This window comes from Lonchura striata, chromosome 2 (assembly GCF_050655825.1).
Source record: "Lonchura striata isolate lonStrDom1 chromosome 2, ASM5065582v1, whole genome shotgun sequence".
NCBI lineage: Eukaryota > Metazoa > Chordata > Aves > Passeriformes > Estrildidae > Lonchura > Lonchura striata.
In genome coordinates, this window is record NC_140704.1 from 113,990,718 (window position 1) to 114,017,458 (window position 26,741).

At 40.1% G+C, this 26,741-nt stretch overlaps 1 protein-coding gene across 3 annotated transcripts in view; it reads right to left on the reverse strand.

Annotated features, from left to right (window-relative positions):
• Positions 1-9,359: 9,359 nt before the first annotated feature.
• KLHL14 (kelch like family member 14) overlaps positions 9,360-26,741 on the reverse strand; it is a 60,659-nt gene continuing 43,277 nt past the window's right edge. For all 3 annotated transcript variants that reach the window (XM_085572062.1, XM_021525724.4, XM_085572063.1), the window contains exons 4-9: positions 26,531-26,620; positions 21,998-22,076; positions 15,692-15,882; positions 15,372-15,530; positions 12,509-12,666; positions 9,360-12,049 (exon numbers count right to left, since the gene is read on the reverse strand). In XM_085572062.1, coding sequence (XP_085428188.1) covers positions 11,909-12,049; positions 12,509-12,666; positions 15,372-15,530; positions 15,692-15,882; positions 21,998-22,076; positions 26,531-26,620 — 818 coding nt within the window. In that variant the 3' untranslated portion in view covers positions 9,360-11,908. The remainder of the gene's footprint in view (positions 12,050-12,508; positions 12,667-15,371; positions 15,531-15,691; positions 15,883-21,997; positions 22,077-26,530; positions 26,621-26,741) is intronic.

Consider the following 26,741-nt stretch of genomic DNA (forward strand, 5'->3'; position numbering starts at 1 on the left):
AGGTCTGTTTTCCAGACAGGGAGGTAGTGAGAGCTACAGTTGTTGTTCTAATGCTGTTAATGGGTGACTGTATGCTAATTAGTCAGATTAACTAAGCGGGTGAGTCATGCACTAACCCTTCTTGAGAGAAAGTGCCCATTTTGAGATGCTAAATGAGAACATAAATGCAATCAGGTAGAGAATTCTTGAAAGATAAGAGGAGAGCAGACCTGCTTGTTAATAGAGTTAGTGAAATTAATTCTGCTCTGGAAAAGGGTACACATTTTCATGTTCAGGGTTCATTTTAATGGGGAAGGTTCAAAACCTTCAGATCTATATAAAGCATTTCACTAAGTGGCTTTAATGACCTAACATAATAAAGGAGATTTCTGATATTCTCTGTTATGTTTACACCTTCAGAAAGATTTCTTTTTCTTTTATTTTTTTTAAATTAGAGGCATTCAGATGTTTCAAATGAAGACAAAACTATAATATTCTGAAAAAAAACACAAAGTCCTTTCATCTGTGATTGATGGGAAAACAGAAAAAATGTTTATTGTGAATGCTCAAGCTATTATACAGAAAAGCAACAGCCTTTCCACATTTGAGAAGTAGGCATCAATGCTGACAGAGACCACAGGTGTAGTTCTGCTGTGGTGTTGGGAGTCACCATTGAGGGTAAGGGAAAGAGGGCTGGGTTGCCTTTCAGTGGAGAAGATCTGCATCCTTTTTTTGGTGGGTGCTATCCCTTCCTGTCAGGGTGACCACCCACTATGTGTGTTTGCCTATTTTTACTTTTTTTTCTTCATTACTCGTAACCCTGCAGACATTAAGAAGTGTAGCAGTGGTGCTAGCAGCCATCCCACACTGTGTGGGATGCTTTAGATCCTGAGCTAAACAGGGCTCAGACAGCCAGGAAACCCCAGTTTCTGCTCTGAAATCCCTGTCAGCTTCCCAAGTGCCTGACATGGTGAGAGGAGGAAGCACCAGTCCTGGCTCCCAGTAGCTGTTCAGTGACCCAGCCTGTCCATGGCATTTATTCATGGCAGCACCCACCCACCCTTTGGGCACCGGGAGGCTTTTGGGGACATGCTGCATGCACACATGGGAGCCAGTGGGGAAGTTGGTCAGTGCTGCAAGGAGGCTGATGCTGGGCAGAAGTTCTGAGGGAATGATGCCCAGAGAGGTTCTGTGGTCTTCAGGACCTCTTGAAAAAACACAGGCCTTGCCACAGCCCTTGGGCACTGAATTCACCATGGAAATATTTTGCCTCAAGCTTGCTTTTAAACATATTCTGTTGACTCATTATTTGCCAGAGATAGTCTTTGTTCTTAAAGTTTTTTGACTCTTGCAGTCTGATAACAAGGTAGCAGCTTGGCAGTAGAACTGTTAGAAGTGTTGGTTCCACAACCCTGCCTTCTTTTCTAACCCAAATTCTTTCCAGTGCCACTGCAGTGGCTACCAGTTTCCAGCCCAGAGGTGGCTGCACTGAGGTGATTGGTGAAGTGATCCTTATATATATTTTCAAATCTCTGAAGTGCCTTGAGGCTTGCAAAAGGCACTATATAAATCAATTAATAACAGTATCAGAGGTCAGTCAGCCAATAAGAATACAATTTAGTTTAATGAGAGATAAATAAGACAGACAGAGTGAGAGGGAAAGGGAGTTACAATGCTACGAGCTGGCTCTAAGTACTCCAGCTCCTGGCTTTATCGTAGTGATCATCAGAAATATCAAAGATAATTTTGTCATTGCCATTTCTTAGTCCAGTGTAATATCTATTACTGGTTTTGATGTCTTACTCAGCTCTGTACCAGTATGATTTTAGGAAGAGTGTACATTATTTTCATGAAAACAAATATGAGCATGAGGAAGCATTTTTCCCTTGCGTGCAATTCCTACTAAAGAATTTACATTCTTCTAATTTACTGGTTTACTGCACCACTTAGTGCACTCCTGAGATGTGCAGAATGTCCTCGCAGTTAAGAATGTGCAGATGAAATTTACCCTTTTTGCACTGAATCACTCACTCTTCCCTTGGAAGTCACCATGCTCTTTCCTCCCTCTAAATCTCCTTTAACCACTCTAATAAAAGAACAGATTATTCTGCACAGTTACAAAATGGATCCAAAACGGATGGTTGGCAGTTTATTTGGGTTTTAGGGTACTTATATATTTTTGTAACCAGTCTGCTACTAAATAAATGAATGGAAAGACACTGTTTTACATTTCATTCTTCTATTTATATGACACTCTGGATGTTGGGATGAAAATTCTCTATTGTAGCCCCAGACAAAATGCTGGGCTACCACACCATCATCAAAGCAGTATTTGTTAAGTTGCCAGAAGATACAGAGAACATGGAACAATAATTCTGAGGGGGGCAGAACAGGGGACTGGGGAGCCCTGTGTGGCTAAACAAGGAGGTGTTCCATGTTTGTGCCACAGCAGAACACAAGCAGCACAGCCCATTGCTGTGTCTGTGTCCACATGGACACAGCTAGAATGCTGAACAGCGCTTTGGGCCCCACTGCCTGGGATCTGAAGCCTTAAGAGCTGGCAGGGAAGGCAGCAGCTCCTGTCCAACCTCTGCACATGCCCTTCCTGTGGGTCTGGAGGGAGCCTGTGCATTGGTACAACTGGTACATGGAACATAGCTAGGGAATGTTCTAAGGCTCAATATTATAGAAACTGCCATTAGCAGCAGAGCATGAAACGTGTATTTAAAGCAGAATTAAGCATTATGAAGCACTCGTGGTGAGCAAGTCCATAGCTGTAGGGCAAGGTTGACTTGGGTTCAGATTTGACACAGTTTAGTGCAACATCATTACATGCAGAATTGTCTTACCTGGTTATTCCTAGATTCTTCTTCTTTTTTTTTCAGCTGTGTCTGCACTCACTGCATCTCTCTTTGTCTGACATTTGCCTACATCTTGCTGCAGGGGGGGGTACTTGTTTAGACCTCAACCTGTGGCTGTGGCAAAGGGAGGCAAAGTAAAGAAACAGACCCTCCTAAAGCTCTTTCACAAGAATCCAAAGCCAAACGGTGCTGACTTCAAGCACATCAACACTTCCAATGCTGTGCCCCCAAAAATCCCACTTATATTTTTGAGTCCTTTCACGTGCCTCAAAACAGGAGCCTGTGGGGCTGTCTCCTTCACACTTAGGTAATCCATTTTCAGCCACTCAGACCTGGACATGAAAACATTTCTTGTGTAAGGAGGACTGCTCTTTGTTCTCTCTCCCCCATGCCAAAAAAATCCAGCCCTGAACACTGTGACAAAGGATTAGCTCAAGCTGAGGCCAGGCTTTAATGTAAATAGCCAGACAGAGAACAGAATGGCTTCTTTTATCAAACTTAACATCCCAAAGCTCTACTGATTTCATTGTCATTATGGTGGTGATTAATTTGACCCAGAGTACTGCCACCCACTGTTAAAGCCTCCACTGCATCCCTGTTGATAGCTCTCATGACAGAGATTACAGTCTGCCACTGCGTTGTCCATAATTAGTACTTGCCAAAATGAGATTTGCCTATGGTAGCCCACTGCTCATGAGAAACCCATTCAAAATTAAACATGCTTTGGAAAATAGAGGACAGTTCATCCTCTAATTGGAACCAATAAGTACAGAATGATAACTCTTTCTCTCATCTGTTAAGTGTTGTTCAGGTCTTAAAAATTATTTTTTGAGTTTTCTCCATAGCTACCAATAAGTGCCCTCTGGTAAAATATGATAGTGCCAATTCTGTTCTGCAGCTGGCTCCTAAAATGTTTGCACAGTTAATTCCCCAAAGCAACGTAGTTTAATTACTTCATCTGAAACAGGGACATGGTCAGGGTACAGTGGCAGACCCTGACACATGGCCAATGCCAGCCCTGCTGCCCATCCATGAGTGACAGTGGGCCCTGGGGAAGGCCAGGGCTGGGCACAGCCTGGGGAATGCCAGGAGTGACAGCAGGGAGGGGGCATTTGGGAAAGCTGTCACTTATCTCCAGGGACTGGAGGAGAGAGGAGGGAGTGAAGCCACACAGCCTGTGGCCTGCCCTATGGGCTGGCATGGAAATGTGGTGTTTGTAGTGACGGGGGTGTGAGCTACTCCAAGGCTTCATGAATTGATGTTTTGGGTTGGACTAGGCATAGAGTTTAATACACAGTTCACTTTGCAGACCAAGGCTACAGCTCTTTGTGGTTGTTTCCCTCCACTGTAAGAGAAATGGCCAGTGTTATTGCAACCCTGAATGCAAAGACTTAAGTTACTAGATCCAGTATCACTAAGGATTGCAATAAATTGTTTTCTGATTAAACTCTGAACTACAGGGCCAGAGATGGAGTAAGTCCAATGACATTTTTTATAGGACAAGCAGAAGAGCTGGTGTTTTTCAGAAGCATAAATACATCTATCTATGAAACTAATTGCCCTGACCAACTGCCTAAAAACAAGAGCAGGCGATCCAGAGCACAAAACCCTTGTGCTAGTCAAAATAGACTATTGTTGGAGAAATATATCTTTTCAGTTCAGGTACTGGAAGTGCTCAGCAGCTCTTGAGAACACTAGAATATATCATGGAAAAATTGAGTGCTTGGAGAATAATGCACAAGAGGTGATGATATGCCAGACATAATTCTTCACCAATATCTTTCATTTTATTCCAGTAGAAGAAGCAAAAGCATTTAAAAGACATCAGCAATTTTGTTCTGAATGCCCAGTGATTAAGTGCCACACTTTCTTGCAGCAGGTTAATTAATCCCAGACCTGTATGTAAACTCCATTCACTAAAGTTTATTGGATTCCCTACCCGAACCTCACACAGTCAGATGACAGCTTTCATCCTTATCTTTAGTGGAGGCACTGGTAAGAATGGGATGTTTTGTCTAGTGCCAAAATATCAGTCTGATCATTTGGGACCTGGGCAAGGTTTCCTAGGGATGGAAAGACCTCATTGCAAAGCTTCAGTCCATTGCAATCCTGGGGTGCATTACTATAAGCTAGACAGAAACCACCTGGTCACTGTGCAGGTGAAGATGTGGGACAGGTGATCAGCTAAAAAGGGAAAACCAGATCTGCTGATAGATATAAATTCCATAGTTAGGGAGAGAATGAGTCACCAGCTTAGAGGAAAGTGAAGACTGGTAGTCTCTGGGTTTGCAAAAAAACCTGTTGCAAAGTGGGAATAAACAGTTCTCCTGTTTATTCCACTGAAAGCAGGAGAAGAAAAAGCAGCTTTAAAGATTCTGTCTGTTGTGCAAGTTTTAGATTATTTAATTATGGACTTACACTTTTGGAAAATATTTGTTTTCTATTTTAGGTTTTTTCCAGGAATCACCTCTTTAAACTAATGAGACATTGAAGCCAGACATTAGGAGGCATTTTCTGATGATGACGGTGACTCCATCCCGTCACACATGGCTACGAAGGTTAGGCCAGTCAGCAAATGTCTGCTGGGAGCGCGCCGGACATCGCCGGCCCCGCCGCGCTGTGGGGGAGGCAGGGGATGACCTTGGCAAGCCCCAGCCACTCCTGCTCCCTCTCACTCCGGCAAGTCTGAAGATTTACTTTCACCCTGAAGGTAATCAGTCAGTCGTGATTTTGACCTACAGTTTAATGTGCTCTCTTGCTATAGTTACAGACATCCTCCTTCTGGTTATGCTCCCTGCTGTGACTAATGGCATCTTCGCAGTTAAAGAGGTGGTTTTTAAAGAAAAACATCCAAGTTTCAGTGCTGTTACTGAGTTAACAGTTTTAGCAAAAACAATGTCACAGCAGTCCTTGCTATGGCCTATGAACTTGTCATTTTTTTGGGTGCAAACGTGTACATGTATATTTGTATACATTTTACAAAACCCCTACATAAATAGGAAGCAACAATTTTTTTTCTCTTAGTGTTTATGAAAAGGATCATCAGCCTTGGTATTCACTATTCACAGTGAAGTACATTTTAAGTTCAGCCTCCATTCATACAAAACAGTCTTGGTCAGTCAAAGTTTTTTGAAAAATGAATTATTTTGCACAAATGGAAACAAAAATAGTAATCGTTTTTCAAAGATCAGGAACTGAATACCACACAATACACCAAGATATTAAGGAAGTTTACAAATCTGATCCTGCAAGTGTGATTTTTCTGGAAGATATTTAAGGGTGACATGAGAAACCATTTTTTTTAAAGATAAAACCAAAAGGATTTTAAAGATGTTTTGCAAAATACCTCAACCATTTGTAACTACTCCTTTTTAAAACACTGTAATGATTGAAGGTAATTCTTCAAACCGAAGAAGAGGTTTTTAGATTTAATGATGAGACCCCTTTAAATAAAAAAACCAATTTTTTTTTGTCTGTGTAGATGCTGATGAAAAATTTGGGAAAATGTTACATTCATTTAAATCTCCTTCCCTTGTCTTCACTTTACGAATAGGTTGCCTGTATCTGTTCACCTCTAAGCCCAATTAAATTCAGGGGCAGCAGATCACAAAAGCGAATGCTACTAGACCAAAATTTCTACTCTGTGGCAGGAAAATCAGCAGAAAGTACCTCAAGTTTTTTTTTTTTTCCTTTGCTATATAAAACTGCAGATGTCATTTGGATACTAATTGGAGTCATTGTACAATCAAGTTAGATACCCTGTTCTCATTCAATATGTGGCAGGTAACATAGTACCTATGTTCTTCAAGAAAAGATCAATGACAAAAAGGTAGTTTTCTGCTGCAGGGAGAAGACAGACAATTAGAAAATCACTATTTGTATTCAATCTCTGTTTACACTGGTTGACCACATCTCTCGCAAGTGTGCATTTCTCTCCAGCTTCAGAAATACACAAATATATCAGCACCAGAAGTCTCCTCTCGTTTTAGTTTGCAATTCAGGATTGCTTTATTAATCAACACAAGATGCATTCATTGAACTGGATTAATCCTGCATAAGTAATTTTGAAATTTCCTGCTGAAGTTATTTTTCATTTCTGGGAACAAATCATTTATTTGGATTTTCATATATCAGGATCACAGAGATTTGCCACAGTCAGATTTTAATTTTAGTTACATCTGAGCTGGCTTATATATTAGGGTGCATAGTTTTGCATGAGAGCATCTTCTAAAATCTGTAATTGGTGTGGAACACTGACATGCATAGAATACATCTGACAAGGTCCAGAGAGTTAGGTTCAGTTTTGCTGATCAACATCTATGCTGCAGATTAACTGAATCTTTTATGGCATTACAAGCCCTCCAGAATTCATTAGTGTGCTTTCCCTTCTTGCAAGCCATTCTGACCTCCAGTGCTGCCATCACTGCTTCCCTTGGACTGGACCCGAGAGGCTGAAATACTGACTCCTTTCCACTGCTGCACTAATAACAGAAATTAAACGTGTATCTTAAAACTGCCCTGGAGTGTGTGCATTGGCACTTACCTTGGGCCTTTTAGCACTGCTCAGAATTTCTTTCTCCTTTGTCTGTATCAGAAAGCTTTATTTAAATTGAAATATGGCCTCTCCCTTAAAAGCAAGGGAAGTAGAGTACTTTATTGATGAGTGACTATAATACAATAGAAACCAGTATATATAATGAGGTTTGGCATGGATTTTTCTCAGAAATTGGCTCACAGATGCAGCTAGCAGAGGAAATCATTGAATTAAAAGCAGAAAGGGGGACAAACACATGAGGGAAAGCAATGCCAGCTTTTGGGAGGTGGATGCAGAGTATCTTCAAAGACAGCACTGCAATTATTGAAAAGCATATTTTTCAAATGCCCTCTTTGTCATTCTTAAAGGCATGGGTACAGCCAGCAAGTCACCAGCAAATCAATCTTCTCACACTTCTTGTCCAGTGGATGGGACCATAGCTCAAGATCAGGAAAATACCTTCAGTCACCAGTCTGTTGTTTTCCAGGTCCCACTCTGCAAAAGTACCTAGGCAAGTTTGTCATGCTGAGGATGAAATGGAGAAGATTAAGGTTAGGCAGGAAGGACAGCAGAGAAAGAGAACTATGGAACCAGTCCATGTGTCCATCTCCCAAAGATGACTCTCATCCGAGAATCAGAAATTGAATGGGGTCTTCCCTCCAATGCAACTGGGACCAGGAATTGTGGCTCGTCTGCTCTTCTTGTGCTTCCCACCACCAGCATCAATTCCCCTTGTCACAGGTGCTGGCTGTGGTTGGGTGTTTGCCACAGCCCAGGCCGGGCAGAGAGGTGTCACTGGGCATCTCTTTGATAGGTTTTGTTGTGCTGAAGTCTGTGCATTAAAGCTTTAACACTGCAACACCTAAATCCTTCTGCACATTAGCTAGGCCACTGAAAATGATTAGCTGAATACCATCACCTAAGGGCTTTTTTTAGTTAGTTTCATGTTTATCTCATGTTGTCTTCTATTGAATTTTATTATGTTTCTCTTCTGCCCTTTGTATTGCCTTTCCTCTAATTTTTTTCCAGCCTTGCTCTGATATGTGCTTCTCAAAAACCATCTTTGCTTTCCTCATTAATCCTGATTTTTTCTGTGCTCCTGATCCTCAAAAACTTCCAAGCTTCTCCTCTCATAGTCCCATTTTTGATTATTTCCTTTCATTTTCTTTGTTCCCTTCCTTTCCAAATCATATCTCTGCTCATTGCTTCCAGTTTTTCCTCTTCATCCTTCTTCCACATTACTTAAAAAAAATGCATAAATCTCCTTTCCTTCTTCTGCTGCAATAAACTCATTAATGAAACAATTCTATTAATTGTGCTACCTTAGTGCTATCCAGTACAGCCTACACCAGCTTTAAATACAGCCACTTTGCTCAGTGCACCCCCCTGGTTTGCACAGGCAGATTCTGGTCCCTGACAAAGGTTTGTAGGCACGAATAAACAATGCATGAAAAGTAACTGCCATCGATGATGCTTCTGCTTCCTGATAGAACCTCCTGCTTTTACCTTCTCAGCCTGGCAATAATTCTTGTCCCAACTCCTCTACAGCACGCCCATGCCAGCATTTTCCCTCCAAGAACTGAAATACCTATAGTTAGAAGGGTCAGTTGCCACGGGAGGAACATTTTGAAGAAGTATGAAGTTGCCACAACAAGCACTAAATTCCCCTAAGCAAGACTGGGCTTAACAAAGCAGGGTCCTTTTCACTTACTGTGGGACAGAGGAACAGAGGGAGCAGCACAAGGTGGAGGCATTTCACAGGCACGTAGTGGCTTCTCTAGTGAGACCAGGCACAGTGGTGGAGCTTTCCCTGATGGAAAAAGGTGCTGCTTTCCCAGGCCAGGCATTGTGCTCTGGGGAAGACCAGCTCACTACAGACCCACGTTTTACTGCGGTCACTGCACTGACAAGCACTCAGTAATGACACTTGGAAAACAATGAGGCTGTTATGTAACACCAGAAAATAAACGAAGTTCACACATCTACATGATAAAAAAAGTTCCAAAGAATTTAATGTAGATATTATTTATACATACACTTTATAAGTAGGAATATGGCAGACAGTTGAATTAGTACATAAAGTTTTATTTAAAGTTTCCCCCCTACAAGCAAGCTTCATTTACACAGTCTAGTACTGTACAAAATTTACATTCTTTGTGTGACTTATTTAGTTAGTATTGTTTCCTTGGTCATGCCTTCCTGACAGATAGAAAGATTGAGATACAGTCCTCATAAATTTTTAAATTATTTTGGTAAAAAAAGGAACCATTTAAAAGGACAAGAAGTATCCTTTAAAAATGGTACATTTTAGTAGAGACAGGTGACAGTCAATGTTCAGTGGCAGACCTTTTAAATGTCATACAAGGTTTCCTCATTTATTATCTTAACAGTTTCCTTTTTTATATATATTTATATTTATATACTTTCAACAGGAAAGGAAAAAAAAGTCATGATTGCACCAAATATATTTTACAAGGGATCCCTTGGATCTGAACAATATAAATAAATACAAAACCAACTAAGATTGCACTATATAGGAGAAATGGATTGAGATTTCAGGATATACACTCCACCTTTATGAGTTCCTTAGTGATGCTCACTGGAAAACTCCCCAAGGGCACATTCAAATATTAGCATCTTCAGATAATTATTTTGTTTAAACATTTTTTATGGGAATGCAGCTACCTTATCAATTGGATTATTGCATTTGTGTGGTACCAGTCTTTACTGCATTACACCAATTTTACAAGTTGTGTAATTCTGATGCAAGCAAGGGAGTTGCAATAAAATTGGACTGATGTCAGAGAGAAACCGTGATATTTGCTCTCAAGCATCAATATATAGTGTAATTTCTGTGTACATTCACCCTTTTTCTATTTTGCAAAGCAAATGAAGTCTTTTTCCCATTTATTGCCTCTGCAGCTGAAACCAACCTCCAGTAGCTGCCTGCTCCTTGCTTAGCACACTAGCATTAGGTCCTGTCATGAAAGATATGTGCAGGGCTGAAAATGCAGGAGCAGAGTGTCCTTTGCCTTTTATCTGGTGCAGCCAGCTACAACTAGGCAAATTAAAGGCCAGATATTTAGCTGACATAAAGTATATCCATTGGCTTCGATGGCGCAATGTCAGTTTACAGTAGTAAAGAGGATGGTCCTGAGAGTAATGGATGCAGCACTAGTAAACCACAGTGGGAGAATTATGCACACACTTTAATGAGGTGCAGATGATTTTGTCTGTTAGCTGCAAGGTGGTGAAGAATCAGGCTCAGATTTTGTCACCGCTTTTGCAAAGCCAGGACAGAAAGACATAAGCTTAACACATAGACAGTCTGATTTGTGCAAGCAGCTATGACTTCATGAAGCAAGTCCTAAATGCTACTGATCCCCTGTGGGAGCATTCTGAACTCACTTTGCAATGTGTAAATAATTACACAGGCTATAAGGCAGTGGAAAGTCTAGCCTTGTATTACTTTGGATCAACAGTAAAACTCTCTCAGAGTGGACCTTAAGATCAACTACACAGGACTACTTTAACTACTTACTAGTGTCTCTCTAAAAATGTGCATAAGCATTTCAGAGTCCAAAGCAATAAATTTATGATTAAATGCAGTTTTCTTGTCTTTGGAAAGAACTTGCACAGATGCTGATATCTAACAGGTTAGTGAAAAGGAAGTAGGGCTTCTGTGCTTTGTTAAGTGGTCATAGAAATAACTTACTTTACAAAGCCAGATTTTAAGCTGTAGGATCCAAATTCTGTTATACTAATGTAGAACCAGTCATTCCATGTGATTTCAGTGAAATGGTTCTGACTTTACAAAAGTGTGATTAGAAGAATTTGATCCTAATCCCTAAGCTGCTATTGCAAGAAGTGCTCTGTAAAGCATAGCTTTCATTGTAGTCTGCTTTCTGCTGCACTTGCACATGGGGACTTTGAAGGCAGAGTGTATTAGTTGCCAAGCTGTGCAAAAACTGAATGTTTCTTTACCTTTTATAATCTTCTGATGCTGTGTTGCTTGCAGAGCATATGAAGTAGTTGTAGGTTAGGATTACAGAGGAGGAGACAATTCTGCAATGCAGTGTGAGCTTTTCACTATCTGAATTCTGAAACATTCATGAAAACAACATCCTCATGACTTCAACACAGATTACATGCAGGTAGATACAATGCACAATACTGATCTTGTCTCTTCAGGCTCTATTTGAACAGTTAGCCATCATTTTTTTTTAAGTTAAATTTGATGTGAGGAGTATCTCTGCAGCAGGAAAAGTTTAAATCAGTCTGAAATGGCAGTCTGTCAGCATGTAATGTTCGGTGTATTTTAGCTTCTTGCTTCATAAGACACCGGCACCTATCTGAGATGGGACAATGCTTGGTTTCTCTTATCTTTTAGTTTGCTCCAAAAGCATAAACATGGAATGAGGGGTCAATTATGGTAGCTTTGTTTTAACAGGAATTCTGTTCTAATAAAATATTTACGTCACCCGTCATTATTTTCCCAAATGCACTCAGTGTTCATGTCAGTGCTCCTGGCCCATCACTTGTTGTACGGAACACAGGCCGGCAATACCACAGTCGAACACGCAGGTCCTGCTAGGGGCTCCGCAACGTCACCTTCCAGTTCTGTCCAAGTCCCTTTCTCAGGACTGTAGCATATAGTTGAAGATTTGTAGGCTCCCTGGTCAGAGAACAAAATGTCGTATTACATGTGGCTTTGGTAAAATCCAAGTCACACATCAGCTCTAACAATGTTTGAAAGTGACTCAGGGTCACTCTAACTTAGAAGCTCTACAAGAGGTTTTGGTTTTGTGAGCACCCAGCCTCTGAAAATCAGTCTCCTTTACAAGCACCTCATAAACAGAGCTGTAAGCATATAATCCCATCAATCACTTTTTCAAAATTCCTTCTGGTTTTTAAATTACTCCATATAGGTGAATAGAGTGTAATAATAACTTATCTAAATAGAGAAGCACAAAGGTAAAAAAACACTCCATGTTCTCTATAAGCTAAAAACCAATCTGAACCTGCCCCAGTAGAGCTAATTCGCCTCCCCTCTCCATCCCATCTGCATGCTCTATGGACTGACCACAAGAACACAGAAGGAATAGAAAGGTGATTGTAGAAAGCAGGTACACACCATACTCCAGCTGTAGCCTCCTACAAGGTAAATACTGTCATCAAGGACTGCACAGCCAGGGCCACTGCGACCCTCCAGAATAGGAGTCTGGAGGATATTCCACTGGTCACCTTTTGGATCGTAGCATTCCACAAGCATTACGTCGAGATGGGAGAAACCTGGATGAGGGCATTAAGAAAAGAGAATATGTGTTATGACATTCTGGTTTATTACTTATTTTACTGTTACATTTATTAAATTATAGTTACAATTATATTATTACAATTATAATCCTTAAATAGTTTTTAGAAAATATTTTCATATACATTTAAGCCAAATTCTGTAACATCAATGCTTTATTATTTCAGTTCAAATAAATCTGTTGAAGGTTTTTACCATTAGTTCTACAATCTTCTACAAATCACAAGTCTATATAAAACCTGACCACATCAGGAAACACTCAGTAATAACTTATTAGGGACACAAGCAGACTCAAAATTTTTCCTTGTCTATCAGTGGTAATACAAGTTTGAACATGTAGGAAAAGATTGTCCTGGCAGTCTTTCTGAAAATTCATCAGATACAATTTATTCAAAATTTAACAGATTGAATTTTGCTCAGAAATCAATGTCTAACAAGTCCAGGGAGAGCTTAGACAACTGAAGCCACTTGTTTCTAGTGGGACGAAATGCTTAGCATGATGGTCATGATGTGCAGGACCAGTTTCAATTTTCCAGCTGATTTAAGGTATATTCTAAAGCACACAGCTGGGGTAAAGTCTTTAAGGCAACAAAAAAATGTAACCACAAAAATGGTGGCCCCATCTTTCCCTTGTAGGCCAAAAAATGCTCCAAGCGACTGCTGCTGTTCGATCACCAAAGGGCAGAGGGGTCTCAGCTCAAGATTCTCAAGCTGTATCAGTTAGTATCGATTAAGTGAGCCGAACACAGACATTGAACACAGGAGTTCTGGTTCCTGCTCTAATATTTAGGCAATTCCCTATTTCAAACTACCTTCTTTATCAGAGCACTGCAGTTAAAGTATGGCTTTCCTAATATGCTGAAGTGCTTTTCTTAACCCTTCTGTTTTCTCTTCAAGATACGACAGCAAAGAGAAGTAAGATTTTCTGTAAAAAGGGTATTTGGTGATATTGGCATTTCACAAGGGAGCTGCTTGCTTGAATATTATTTATGTCTGGAATGAGTATGAAATAATATGAAATAATTAATGATGATATAATTATTTGCTACTTTAATGTTTTCAAGGTGTCATAAAAAGGCCACTGCTGTGTACCCAGAACCTGTCAAAAGCTCTGTAACAAACTGCAGTATGCACATGACCAGCTGTGATGTGGTAAATGCACAGCTTACACTACTATACAGTTCAGCTTCACAAAGGAGGGCTTTGCCATGGAGCCCTGCTATTCCCTGCTGGTGGAGAATTTGTAACATTTCATCCACACTTCAGTCCCCTCCCTCCTCCCTATACCTGCAGTTCTTCTTTTTGTTTCTCTGTATAGCAGAAACCATTTTTTTCCAAAAAGTCCTTTTACCAGACAGCCACACCTTTCCAGAAGCTTGGATGTTAAATAACCCTCACAACGCTTCAAGCATAACAAAGGCACACAGGACAAGAGTTGTAGAGGCAAAAATGCTTATTAGAAGTAGGTGAAACTGTGTGGAAAAAATAAAAAAGAAGGTGGCAGAATAGAAGCAATTCAAGCCCCTGCAAATCAAAGCATGTGCTTTAGCTTGAGGAGAGCTGTGACAGGTTTTACTTTTGTAGGAGGAAAAGCCAAAGCACTGAAACCTGGCAGTTGTTCACGTGCAAGCAGCTTTTGCTCTCTTCACCTTGTAAGGTCCAGTCCATAAACATCCATCCCAGCTGGTGTGGGGTGTGGAGGCACAGCAGCACTGAACCTGCCTGCAGGGGTTTATGCACCAGTGCTATTTATCAGGGAAAATTCACATTTGGGACTTTGTCCCTTGCATGCTCCACAGACACTCAGGTCTCCAAAAGCAGCATGTGGCTTTACCGTGTCATGAGGACATGGGGACTGGAGTCAGACATGACCTGGTCTTACTGGCAGTTAACACATTTTTTAACTTTTTCTTCTATAGTGTGATTTTATCTTTTGTTGTTAGAAGTATTTTATTCTTTTTAGTTTTAAACATTAAAGGAGAAAGAAGAAAAAAGTGCATATAAATGATCAAATATCATCATGGGAGAAATGAGCAAGAGGTGTGCTTTTTGTCTAAGTGGCTGGATTAAGAAGCATCTTTAACAGCAATGACATACAGGTATTAAGATAAAAGTACCAGATGCCTAAGCAATAGTTATTTTAATATGAGACCTTTTCAAATGATGAAAACAAGAGACCTCTAAAAAGAATTATAATAAACAAGCTGCATTTAATACTAAAAAGGGATTTAAAGAGCTTAGTTCTACTATTTAATGGGTGGAAGTTTGCTTCTTTTTTTCTCTTCATTAAATCAGGAGCTTGTTTTTGTGTGTTGCTCTGAATAAAGCTTTCTTTAACTGCACATTTTGGAAAATGATTTACAGAGGAAAATATTGCTGGTGCTTTAGGGTCAAAGAATAATCTGTTTGTTTCATTGAATTCTTGGTAATGACAAATTGTCCATGCTTTTGAGTAATGGAAGCTCCCATTTTTATTATCTAAAGCATTCATTACTCATATATTTAATGTACTGTTATAATTTTAAAATAATTTGCATAAAATGTTTGTAAAATTGCTGGCTCAAGTGTCCTGTTAAATTGTATTGCATGGCTTTCAATGTATTTAACAGTGACTGTTTAACAAAAATATTCTTTATCAGAGATGTGGGACACTGAGATACTTTTTCACTATTAAAAATGTGACCTTTCAAATGGTTTCCTCCAATTGCATACAGTCGATCATTCATTACAGCCAGAGTGTGGATTGCTCGTTTTGTGTTCATGTCCTGTTTCCGGGCCCAGACGTCCATCACAGGGTCATAGCAATACAGCCAGGGAACATATTCTCCATTGTGAACACCTCCTGCAAAGTAAATACACATCAGTTCATTCATATAAATAAAGACATTGCACTGCAGCAGGAATTTAGCTCTCTGGTTTTGGGGTTCTGCAGTTTATTTATTTTTTATGGTGGTTTTGGGTTGGTTTTCTTGTCATACAGCAGGAATTATTCAAGACACTGGCCTGAAATATATATCTTGCCATTGTGAACGGCTCCTGCATGGGCTGCCAGGGGTTGTGGTAGCGAAGACACGTAACGCCACTCGTTTGTCTCCAGGTTGTAGCACTCAACGCTGGACAAGTAGCCAGTTTCGTTTCTTCCACCAATAACATACAAGTTCTTGTCAAGGCGGCAGGCGTAGAAACTGGCTCTCCTGGAGGACAGGGCAGGGCAGAACAAACAAGCCAACAAAAAACCAATTAGCCACGTCAAACGTTTCTTTCCCCTCTCCAGCTGACTTCCTGAACTAAGAGATTTGCTCCTTCAAATGCTACATCAGGGAGAAGTAGCTTCCAGGAAGCTTCACATGCTTACAGCTATCCTAGAGACTGTGGCTGCTTTGCTAATCAAATGCACAATACTCAACATCAAAAAATACTTCATTTTTTGTGTCAAAACAATTAGGCACACATAAAACTGACAGAAAATACCCCTTTTCCAATCTGTTTGTTTCTTTTTCACACTCGTGAACGATAAAAAGGTGCTCATTAATGTATGGGGCATTACCTTGTAAGGGATATAACAACTCAGTAAGACAAAGTGAAAAATGAGGTAGATAATGTAACAATAATAAATTATCTTGACATTCACTTTCTTTATGGTCCTTCAAGGGTCATTGTTCCCAATTTACTAAGAGAACCACATCATCAAAATTTTTCTTCAATTATCATTTTTTCTTCCTTCTGCAGTACTGCAAATAGAACAACTTTCCTTATGCTAGCCACAACACTACATTTCCACCCTTTAACTCAAATGAGGTCTGTCTCCATCTGACTAACCCTGAGAAAAGTTTTAGCCACCTGTCTGCTTTTACATGCAACTCAAGTGTGTAGGAAAACAATTAAGTTTTCTAGCCAGGACTGCTGGGCAAATATTAGTTTGTCTTCATTGTGCCTCCAAAATCAATGCTGAGTGTTTGTTGCTGAAGTAAAAATTGAGCAGCAGATGAATTTGAGAGACCTTGGTTGGTGTGATCCACTCCAGGGAGAGCTCCTTGGATCATTCAGCAACAGGAAGGATTACTAGAGTAGAGATCTTTAATTTCAAGCTGCAATAACATGAGAAAGAAAATTGCAAAAGAGCACAGCTGGGCTAGGAAGAGCTGAACAAAATATTGAATGACAAGAGTCATCAGTGCCCAACATAAAATCTCCTGAGTGAAACCAGAATGACATGGGAGCCCAGAAATGAGCAGGCAGGCCAGGCACAGCAAAGTTAGGTCTGACAGCTCGTGCAAAGCAGGCACTCTGGAGTGTGGCTGTAGCTTGCCAAACCCTGCTCTGTGGCTGATTCAATGCACTCTGGTTCCTCCCCAGATGCCTTACTTCGAATCTGGGAGTAGCTGTATATTTCACTCCTGAATCATGCACTAAATCTTGGGGCCTTGATGGTCAGCTGCACCATCAAGGACTTGAACCTGCAGATGACTGCAGAGCACATGGATGAGCAGTGGTACACACAGAGCACAGCATCCTCAGTGAACAGCTTGGGCAAGTCCAACTCCTTCTCCGCCTTCCCGAGAGCCATCCCATGGCCAGGTGAGCTAACAAAGCCTGGTGTGCCCTGTCCCTAACCTGACATCTAGCCAGGCATGTTCAGGAGCATTTCCTTCAGTGAAGGCAGGAATAAGATCTTGCTCTTTTGCACAGCTACCTATTTTCGCAAAATTTGCAGCATCCTTTAACATTTTGGAGAAATTTCCCTCTTAGTTAAAAGTGCCTGAGACTGGCTGACAATTTATAAGCTGGAAGAGAAGCCAGGCAGCTACCAAGGAATACAGCCATGGAAACAGCAGCACTTGCTGGGCATCCACGGAACAGATTTGATGCATCACTGCCAGTTTCTGACCTTACTTTTGGATTTGGTGCACACCTGACAGGGCTTCTCACCAGCCAGGGTCACGGAACACCTCCTGTTCACTTCTTTGCTTTCACCCTGCCTGCACATGGGAAACTTGGATGGTGTGGGACAGAACCCCTTTCTGAATGTGACTGAGGAGTTCCACTACAGGGAAGACTTATGAAAAAAAAAAGTGGAAATAGGAGGACAGGAATACTGGCAAATGTCTCCAGATCAACTGATGAATTAAAAAAGACCATTTAATTTATCTGTCAGTGGGCAGATAGAAGCTGATGGCATATTTTGCTCCACATGGTTGGGCAGCAAATTGTGCATCTATGTTTTTAGCCTGATATTCTATGGAAATGAAGCTAATTTGATTACACTGTACATGTACCCATGTCTGCCTACTGTTGTCTCTTAAAAAAAACCCTGTTGACTGACTTCACTCTAATTTGACAGAGGCTATAGGTGTTACAGGCAATCAAGTGTGTATAAGCATTCTGAGAACATGTGATGGGCCTGAGGCAACACAGCCTGCAGTTGCCCCAAAAGTAGGAAATGCTGCAGAGGTCACCTCCTACTAGATATGAGAGAGCCTGCATCAGTAGGTACACATTTTTCAACCCTCCTCTGTCCAGCAGCCACAAGGCACATAACCAGAGTGTGCCTGTTGTCAGTGTTTTCACATCCACTCGTCTGTCCTTGTGCACCTCCTCTGGTGAACCCATTAGCAAACTGCTCTCAGCAGGTTTTGCCCTTTTTTTTTTTTTCCTTTTGGTTCAGGTTTAATAAACAGAGGTAGACACAAGTTGCATGCATTATTCTCTTAACTAGGGTTTCACTGATGATATTCTGTATGTGTACTCCTGGTTTCATCCACACAGTGTCACTATAAGGAGCAAAAATGAAAACATCAGCATACTTCACTCTTCTGCTTGGATGTGAACATTCACTCAGTAGCTTCTGTCACAAATATTTTAAGCTTTTTGGGTTTTTTAAGTTTTCAATGATACAGTGTGTAAAGGCATGCTGTTACAGCATGCAAAGGCATGCTGTCAAGTGATGGCTTTTAAACTGCTGTAAAATATGATTCAGATTAAACTATAATACAGCAATCTTGGCATGACAACGTTCCCCTCAATACTGAGAAGACACTATCCATTCTAATCAGGTAACTAGAATGTACCTCAGGATCTGAGTACGGACAATAAGACAATTATTTTGTGATTTTCTTCGGGACTTGAAAGTACTCAATGTTCACTGGTCTCCTAAATGCTTCTCCTTCACACCCCTTCACCCAACCATCAACCCAACCAACTTCTTCTTCCAAATATACACATATAAAAGGGAAGATTTTCCTCATGATTTTCACACTTAGTGAATTCATGTCCTGAAACACCAAACAGAGCTACCAGTCTGAGATTTAAATTTACCAGTGCTGTTACTGGACATATCTGGACCTAATTTCAGAGTCAGTTATAGAGTGTATGCTTTGGCTTTTAAAAAATAAATAATCTTAATAGGGGTTGACATTACTATTATTAAAGTCAAAGAGAAAAATAAAGTGTGAATTTTTAAAATCTCTTTTTCTGTGCCTTTTCTTAGTTCACTCAGCCTCAGAGAGTACATAGACCTGCTCACTTTCCACTTCCACTTGTGCTTCTTCAGAACCTGGTATAATGCCATACTTTTTGCTGGTCTTCAAACAAACATTTTTAATTCAGAATATAAGAAAAAGGAAGTTGTTTTAAATGCTGTTTTGCTCCACACACCTTGAAAAGCTCTTGAAAAGAGCTGGCAAGGAGCAATAGTTCTGACTGAGGTGTCCAGCTGAGGCTCACACCTCAAGTTCAGATACAATTGCTACAAAGACTGCTCCTTCAGTAGCTATCATAGTCTAACTTAATTGCTCTCCAAAAACCTTCCTGTTGTTATGACATCATCAGGCAGATGTGTATTTCCAAAGCTTATGAGTCACTTGCTGGTTCTCTAAACAACAAACTCCTGAAAATAGTACATATTTTTCAAAAGCATTTATATTTGAGATGTTCTTCAAGGGAAAAGAAACCAAACTTAGCTTTAAAGAAAATACACTGGTGACATTGAATCTATAATGGCATTAGACTTTTCTTTATAGCTCACATAGTAAAATCAATCAGATATGGATTTTGGCATGTGAGATAAAAATTTACTTATCAAATATTTAATACAGATTTTTGATTTGAGAATATACTGCCTGTGAATGAGTCCCACATTTACCTGGCAGTCATTTCAAAGAAGCTATTATAGTCTATCCAGCCAATTATTCTCAGACTAAAATTCCTAAATAGGTTTTGACTTGATGGACCATAATGACTCAGAAAAACCCATTTAACAGTCTGTCTTGTCAATGGTGCCTGCATTATGCTAGCAGAGATAGGGCATGACCCTGTACTTCTAGCATGAGGAAAATAGCCTGTTGGCTTTAATGGGAACTTTATCTCACTAAAGGAGTTTGGAAAGAAAACTGAGTAAATGCTCTCTCTTATTTGCGTGATCTTCTATAAACTAGGCCAGTCCATACCTCTGAAAGCTGCAATAACTCTGAGGAAGTCATTAGGACTGAGCAAACAAACCATCAAAAACATTTTAGAAAGTGAGTGTAAAATCTCTTTTTTCCAAAAATATCCCTAATGCTTAGGACCCTTTAAAGAAAAAATATGAGCAAGCCCATGAGCAAAAGAGGTGACAATTAACATTGTCATAGCAAAGCCCCTTGCAGAAGGAACTGTGTATGAGTGGACCATTGTATTTCAGTCCCTCTGAAAGGAGCTGTGGTGTCCATACATTACAGTTTATTATGGGCAGGGGCGCAGGGCACAGCTGAGCTTTGGCCTCTTGGCTGAAGGCAACAGCTTCCACCAAAGCACAAAGCCAGTCATCTGACGCACGGTTTTCCAGGGAAACATAACTGGCCAATGTGGAGGTGGGAAAATTCCTACTGCTTCCTTTCTCCAGCCCTCAGCTGCCTCCTTCTGCTTTCTGTAGTTTGTCAGCCAAATAAATCCAACTGCTCAGCCAGCTGCCAACACCCCTCAGGAATCTGGCTTGGAGATACCCAGAGGGCCTTATTAGAATTCAGATTAGGCTCCATGGAAGAGCTCCAGGCTCCATGGAAGAGCTCCAGGCTCCATACAAACATCAGTTGGCCTCCCAGTTCAGTAAGGATGACCACGCTGATGCTCACCTCCTGTCTCCCCCAGGCCAACACCTAAACTGGTGGTGACTCACTCTAGGAAGCTGAACCAGGGGGGAAAGTGTTCCTCTGTTTTAAAGTAAACAATCACAGCTGTGAAGGGTATCCCACAGTGTTGGTGAGAAAAAGGGAGAAGGCAAGGTGCTGCCAAAGAAGGGACTTAGGTCAATCAAACTGAATCTTGAACAAAGGTCCTTCAAAAATTCTGCAGACTGACATTCTACTCCTGAAAATTTGAAAAAAACAGCCATATTTCCAAGCATCTCATAGGACACACCTTGAATCACAACACTGCACTGAATTAAATATATTTATCACTGCCAGACACCTGAATAGTGTAGACAGCCAACAAAAAAAGAACTGTAATACTGGCATGGAATAAAGAAAGCATTTGAGGGAGACATTGTGAGATCTTTTGTACATGGGAACCATGAGAAGATGAGTGTTTAACTGAAGGAAGGATGCTGAATATTTTCTTCAAATAACATTGTAACTTTGGATCTTCTGCCTTTGAGATTCTTCTTATGAAACATGCACAATTCTGTTCAGGTTTATGGGATTTTTTTTCCTGTGAGGGCAGGATTTGGGATCCACAGTTATGTTTACATCATCTTTATGAGTCATTGCTCAAGTCCACATCCACCTTTGCTCTTTGGTACACAGCAAGATTAAAACATGAGCTACTCTAATATGCATTTACTGACAGCAACTTCACTCAAAGACCACCTAGGATTAAGAGTCCTCTGACAAGTGGAGACATGTTCAGGAGAGCTTTTCATAGCTGGTGTGGTGAAACAGGATGGAGTCAACATGTGAAGGTTTCAGTTCCCTCTAAGATATCTGACTATAATTACTGCTTGTTTACTGCAAACTCATCACGACACTTCAGTCAGGGAACATGACAGGACACTACGGAGACTTCAGGAAAATCCTTCAGACCATACTGAGGCAACCAGTAATTGCATAAAGTCCATGGCTATTTTGCATGAGTTAGCACTGCAGGACTTGGCATCTGGAGTTCCAAATTTGGAAAGTTTTAAAAATTAAGAAGCAAATGGGACACAACTGCATGCTGCAGTTTTATCTGTGTTTTCAATGCTTCTATAGGCCTTCTTACTCCCAGAACTAAGACAAACCTCAGCAGCTCCTAGATGAGAAAACAGAAATTGAAAAACACATAGCAGGTTTTTACCTCTCTTGCATGGGTGGAAGTTGTATCCAGCTGTTAAACCTGGGATCGTATCGGCTAACAAAGTTTGTACTGTGTTTCCCTGTAAAGATAGATTATTTTGACACTCAGCTGTTTGTTTCATGTATTTAACACCATGATTGTAATATATATTACATATACTTCACAAGTTGACACCTTTTATGAAGGGTTCCCCCTTTTACAACAATGTATGATTGCACTGTGTGTACAGTAATAATTCAACAAATGGGGCACTGCAAGGCTTGAATTAGCAATCGCTAGCAGTAAAAGCAGATAGCGATTATTGTTGGTCTTTGTAATAAGATCTTGAAAATGTGTATTTAAATTTACTTATACAAGCTGTGGTATTTTCACAGCCACAATAAATCACAGCACTAAACAAAATTACTGCCCAAAGAGGGCATCCCCATGGTATTTTTATGACTAGAATTTTGTCATGTAGAAAAATTGAAGGGAGAACACATTCTTTTCTTTCTCCTTACATTCTCTCTGTGTGGAACATGGCAAAAACCCATTGTGCAAATAACCAGGAGCTGCATAAGCCATCAGCATGGGGTATGCAGTGTTTGCACTAGATAGTGTATTCTACCATGTACTTTCAGTGTAAGTTAGAAAGAATTACAGATGTGCATCGAAGGGGGAATACACTCCTAAGAGTTTTATTCCAACTCTGTTAGCTAAAATATGAAGCATGAGCAACATACACCAGCTAACTAGCTTCTCCCTGCTGTCAAGCCCAAGAACTGTGTTCATGTCTTCACAATATTAAGATTTCACCTTATTTTACATGCAGATTGACACCAAAGCAAGAAAACTGAAGCAATAGAATGCATGGCAATTTCCTGTAACACCTGAGACTTCAATAGATGAGCATTTTGAAAACAGAAACCTTTGTTTATGTATGTGTGACTAAAAAATTGAATTAGAGGCTTCACAGGCCAGCAGAATAACCTAACTGCATATGTCACAGTTCTATAAATGGTCACTGGGCATTCTACAAGGTGAATATTTTTGCATCAGACAAGTCTCTGCAGGATTGGCTTGCTTTGCCTGCTTCATTCCACACTTCAGCATGTGTAAACAGACCATCAAGACAGTAGAGAAGAATAACAATACAGCTAGAATTTATATTTGTAATAATTTAAGTTCATGTTCTACAAGTAAACAGAGAAAGAAACCACACTGACCGCTTTGGAAGTAAACTGATTTCCTCGCCATGTTATAAGCATGTTCTGTATGAGGAAGGTAAAGTAGAAGACTGATGAATAATGCAGCATTTCCCTTCAAGTCCAGCATGGTGCCTAACAAGGACCATGCTGAGTGCCACTCAATGACATGACCATCTCAGCACCATCTCAAGACACAGGGTGACATTCCCATACTCTAAGGGCAACTGGCCATTCTGCCACTGGGCTTAGTGAAGTGAGCCTTTGCTTTTGGTCCTTATTTGGATTCCTTTAGTCTACACAGACAATTTAGAAAAAGAGGCATTGAGAGCTATAGATTCAATAAACAGCAAAACAGTCATAGCAAGCTTGAAGATATTCTAGGTTTTACTGTCTAAGATATTTACTAATCTATTTGCATTTCAAAAAGAAGGAATTCAAAATAATATAAATATTGATCCAAAGTTTAAACTTCTATTTTTTTTTTTTCTAGGTTATAATACTGCTGTATTCACTACATCTTTCAGAGTTACTGGAACTTCAGTGCTCATTAGTTATAGATTGTAGTCATTCAAATCTATAATTTGGCTGCCTAACACATGTCATACACATACTCAATACAAACACCACATATGTAGAAGACTGTAAAGTGCAGGGTAGAAGAAGGGTATAATAAGCCTAGACTGGGAGTGCAGCTACAAATCTGGGTCCTTCATAGGAAGGGAGAGGAAATCAAACTAGAAAAGTCACAGAGAAGAGCTATTGTGGCAACAGGGAGAACAGAAAGTTTATCTTTTAGCAGGAAACAAAGAATTTGGCCTGTTGCACCTAGAAATACAAAAGCTGAAAGGGGATAGGAGGTAAGGTCTGTAATACTTTAGAGGAAGAAATCTCCAAAAGGGGAAAAACTGTTAAAATAAAGGCCAGCTTTGGCATGACAACAAGGTGATTTAGACAGTCAAAGAATACTTTTTATTTGCTATCAGAATAAGATTCCTAGTAATTTAGAGCAATTGGATTCTCTAACAGTTTTCTAAGAGGAGTAGTGGGAACTGGAAATCCAACTGCTTTTCAAATGTAGCTTTGAAAATTTACAAAATGGGATTATATTACATGATGCAGGAAAATGACTTGGTGACCTACTTAATCTGCCTGGTGTAACTGGTTTGACTGCAGTTTGAATCAGGAGTTCAGTCTGAAAGACAACTCTACCTATATTTTGCTTTGCTCATCAGCTAGGAGATTGCACATATTAGGATGCATCTGTTCTGTTAGAACACAGAATTTGGGACAAGTGAACAAAAATCAGAATTAGCAAACCAGGATGATGGCACAAAAAGAGGCAGATACTGTTCTCTGCTCTGCAGCCATGCTAGAAGGTGATGGGCTCTGAAGGTTATGAAGGTTGGTCTTAAATCCATGCCTATGTTGTGCACCCTGCTTTCATCAGTGTTTACTCATGCAAGAACCCCTTGTGACTGGAAAGGGATAGCTACTGGAGGATGTAAAAAAGTGAGAAAAAATGTCTCCCATACTTTCTGGGTTGTCAGGAAGTCAGTGGAGCATGAAGGAAGCATGAGCACTCCACATAGTTTCTCAAGAACCAGACAGTCTGATGGCTAAAGCAACATCTTACTATGGCTACCACCTCTAAGATAATTCTTTACATTGGGAAAAACACCTGTAACATCCTCTTTTGAAGCAGAAGTTTTGTAAAGCCTTGGCAAGATGGTTCCAGGTAGGTCCATATGAAGTCCTTCCTATGCTCTGAGGATAGCAGTCAAGGACCTTTACATAAATTCAAGTGGCCATGTGTGAGATGCCCCCATGTAGCTGCACATTTAGAGCAAAGTGGTTTCAAGAAAGAATATGCCCAACACAGGATGTAGTTTATGATTTCAAGTCGACTTTCAGTGACAAGTAACATCCATTTGATAAAGTGATCAATATATAACAATGCTCATATATTTTTTTATTGCTATCTTCTCTACGGAAAAAGTCCCAGCACTGGTATTCACAGGCCAGGGAAATTGGTAAATGTCTTCAGCAACATCTTCAGCCCAGAGGCTGACCCAGATCTGGGCAATCTCAGGCCTTAGGTACTATTCATCTCACAAACAACTGTGTTTGACTCCTATCTTGGATGCAAAATATGTACCCCTTCTACCATCTCTCCATCACCTTGCAAGTCAGTTTCCACATCTTTGAAACATGGGTAATTATACTTTTTTTCTTTTACCCTTCATGTGACATGGCCATTTAATTATAAACTGTCTGGAACAAGGTCTGGCTGTCCATATGCCTACCACCAAAACAGGAGCCCTCACTGGATGGATGTGGCCAACGATCCTAAAAGAAATTGTCATTAGTGATACTGCACTGTCTCCTGCTCCAAATAAAAGACACTCAACAATATTCAACAATAGAACTAAGGGGCCCTTCTACTAAGACATATAGTGATATTCTTAACTACACCAGAAACATGCTTATAGGGTGGCCTGGATTGTTTGTCTCAGGTTTTAGGGAGTGAACAGATGTAACAATTTTCTATAATTTGGTTTGGTGCAGATGCTGAAATGGGGCATTCACAATAAAATATATGCAGTATATGTAATTTCAGCTGGATCCTCTGGTGTTTTAAAGTAAAAATGTGTACCTGCAAGCTGTTTTATGGTTTCTCAGTCATAATTATCTCTGTTACACAGACTGCTACAACTACAACTCTTTCTTCATGTGCAAGCTTTTTAACAATGTCTTGACAATTCTGTGAATTTTGCAAGGCATGGTATTCTTCTTTTGCTTTGCTCAGAAGCCTGTTAAATTGTTTAATTTCTCTTTGCAGTAAATTTATGAAGTAATCAAATGAAAGAAGGTAGAAGCAGATATCTATATGAGAAGCTCTTGCACAAAACTGAAAAAAAGGATCAGTTTAAAAATCTGAAAGTATAGATAATTAACACATTAACAACTTGAGCTGCAAGTATCTTGTTTGACAATAGAAAAGAAGCATTCATCTACTGCAATTGCATTATTATATTATGACTGGAAGGAGCTTGGAAATGAAGGTTAAAATTCTTAACAGCTGCTGCCTGGTGCATGCACTTGAAAGAGTCTGTTCTGCTGCCTGTGGCATTTCTCAAGGGATGTGGGAGCTGATGAATGACAGAGATGCTAAGTGCTAAAGTACCAAATATTTATTACATCAATACCAAAGAGTAGTTTTTACTAGGTTCAACAATTAGGCTGAAGGTCCTCAAAATCCCTTGCTAATTAATATATCAGCTGACCTGACAGACAGGAAAGCACAGGAAGGCAGATGCTCCCTTTGCTTTTAGTATTCTGCACATACCATTAGGGTTCCACTGGTCTTCTCCTCCCAGCACGAACAAGAAGTTTTCCACTTCCACGACACAGTGATGGGCACTGTTGTATGGCATAACTGCAAACAAAGCAAGAATTCCTTGTCAGCTCAGGACACTGATTTTATCAAATATTTCCTCTTTACCATCTGTAGGAAATAATATGAGTCACCCCAGGCATGTACGAACACTGACTTAGCA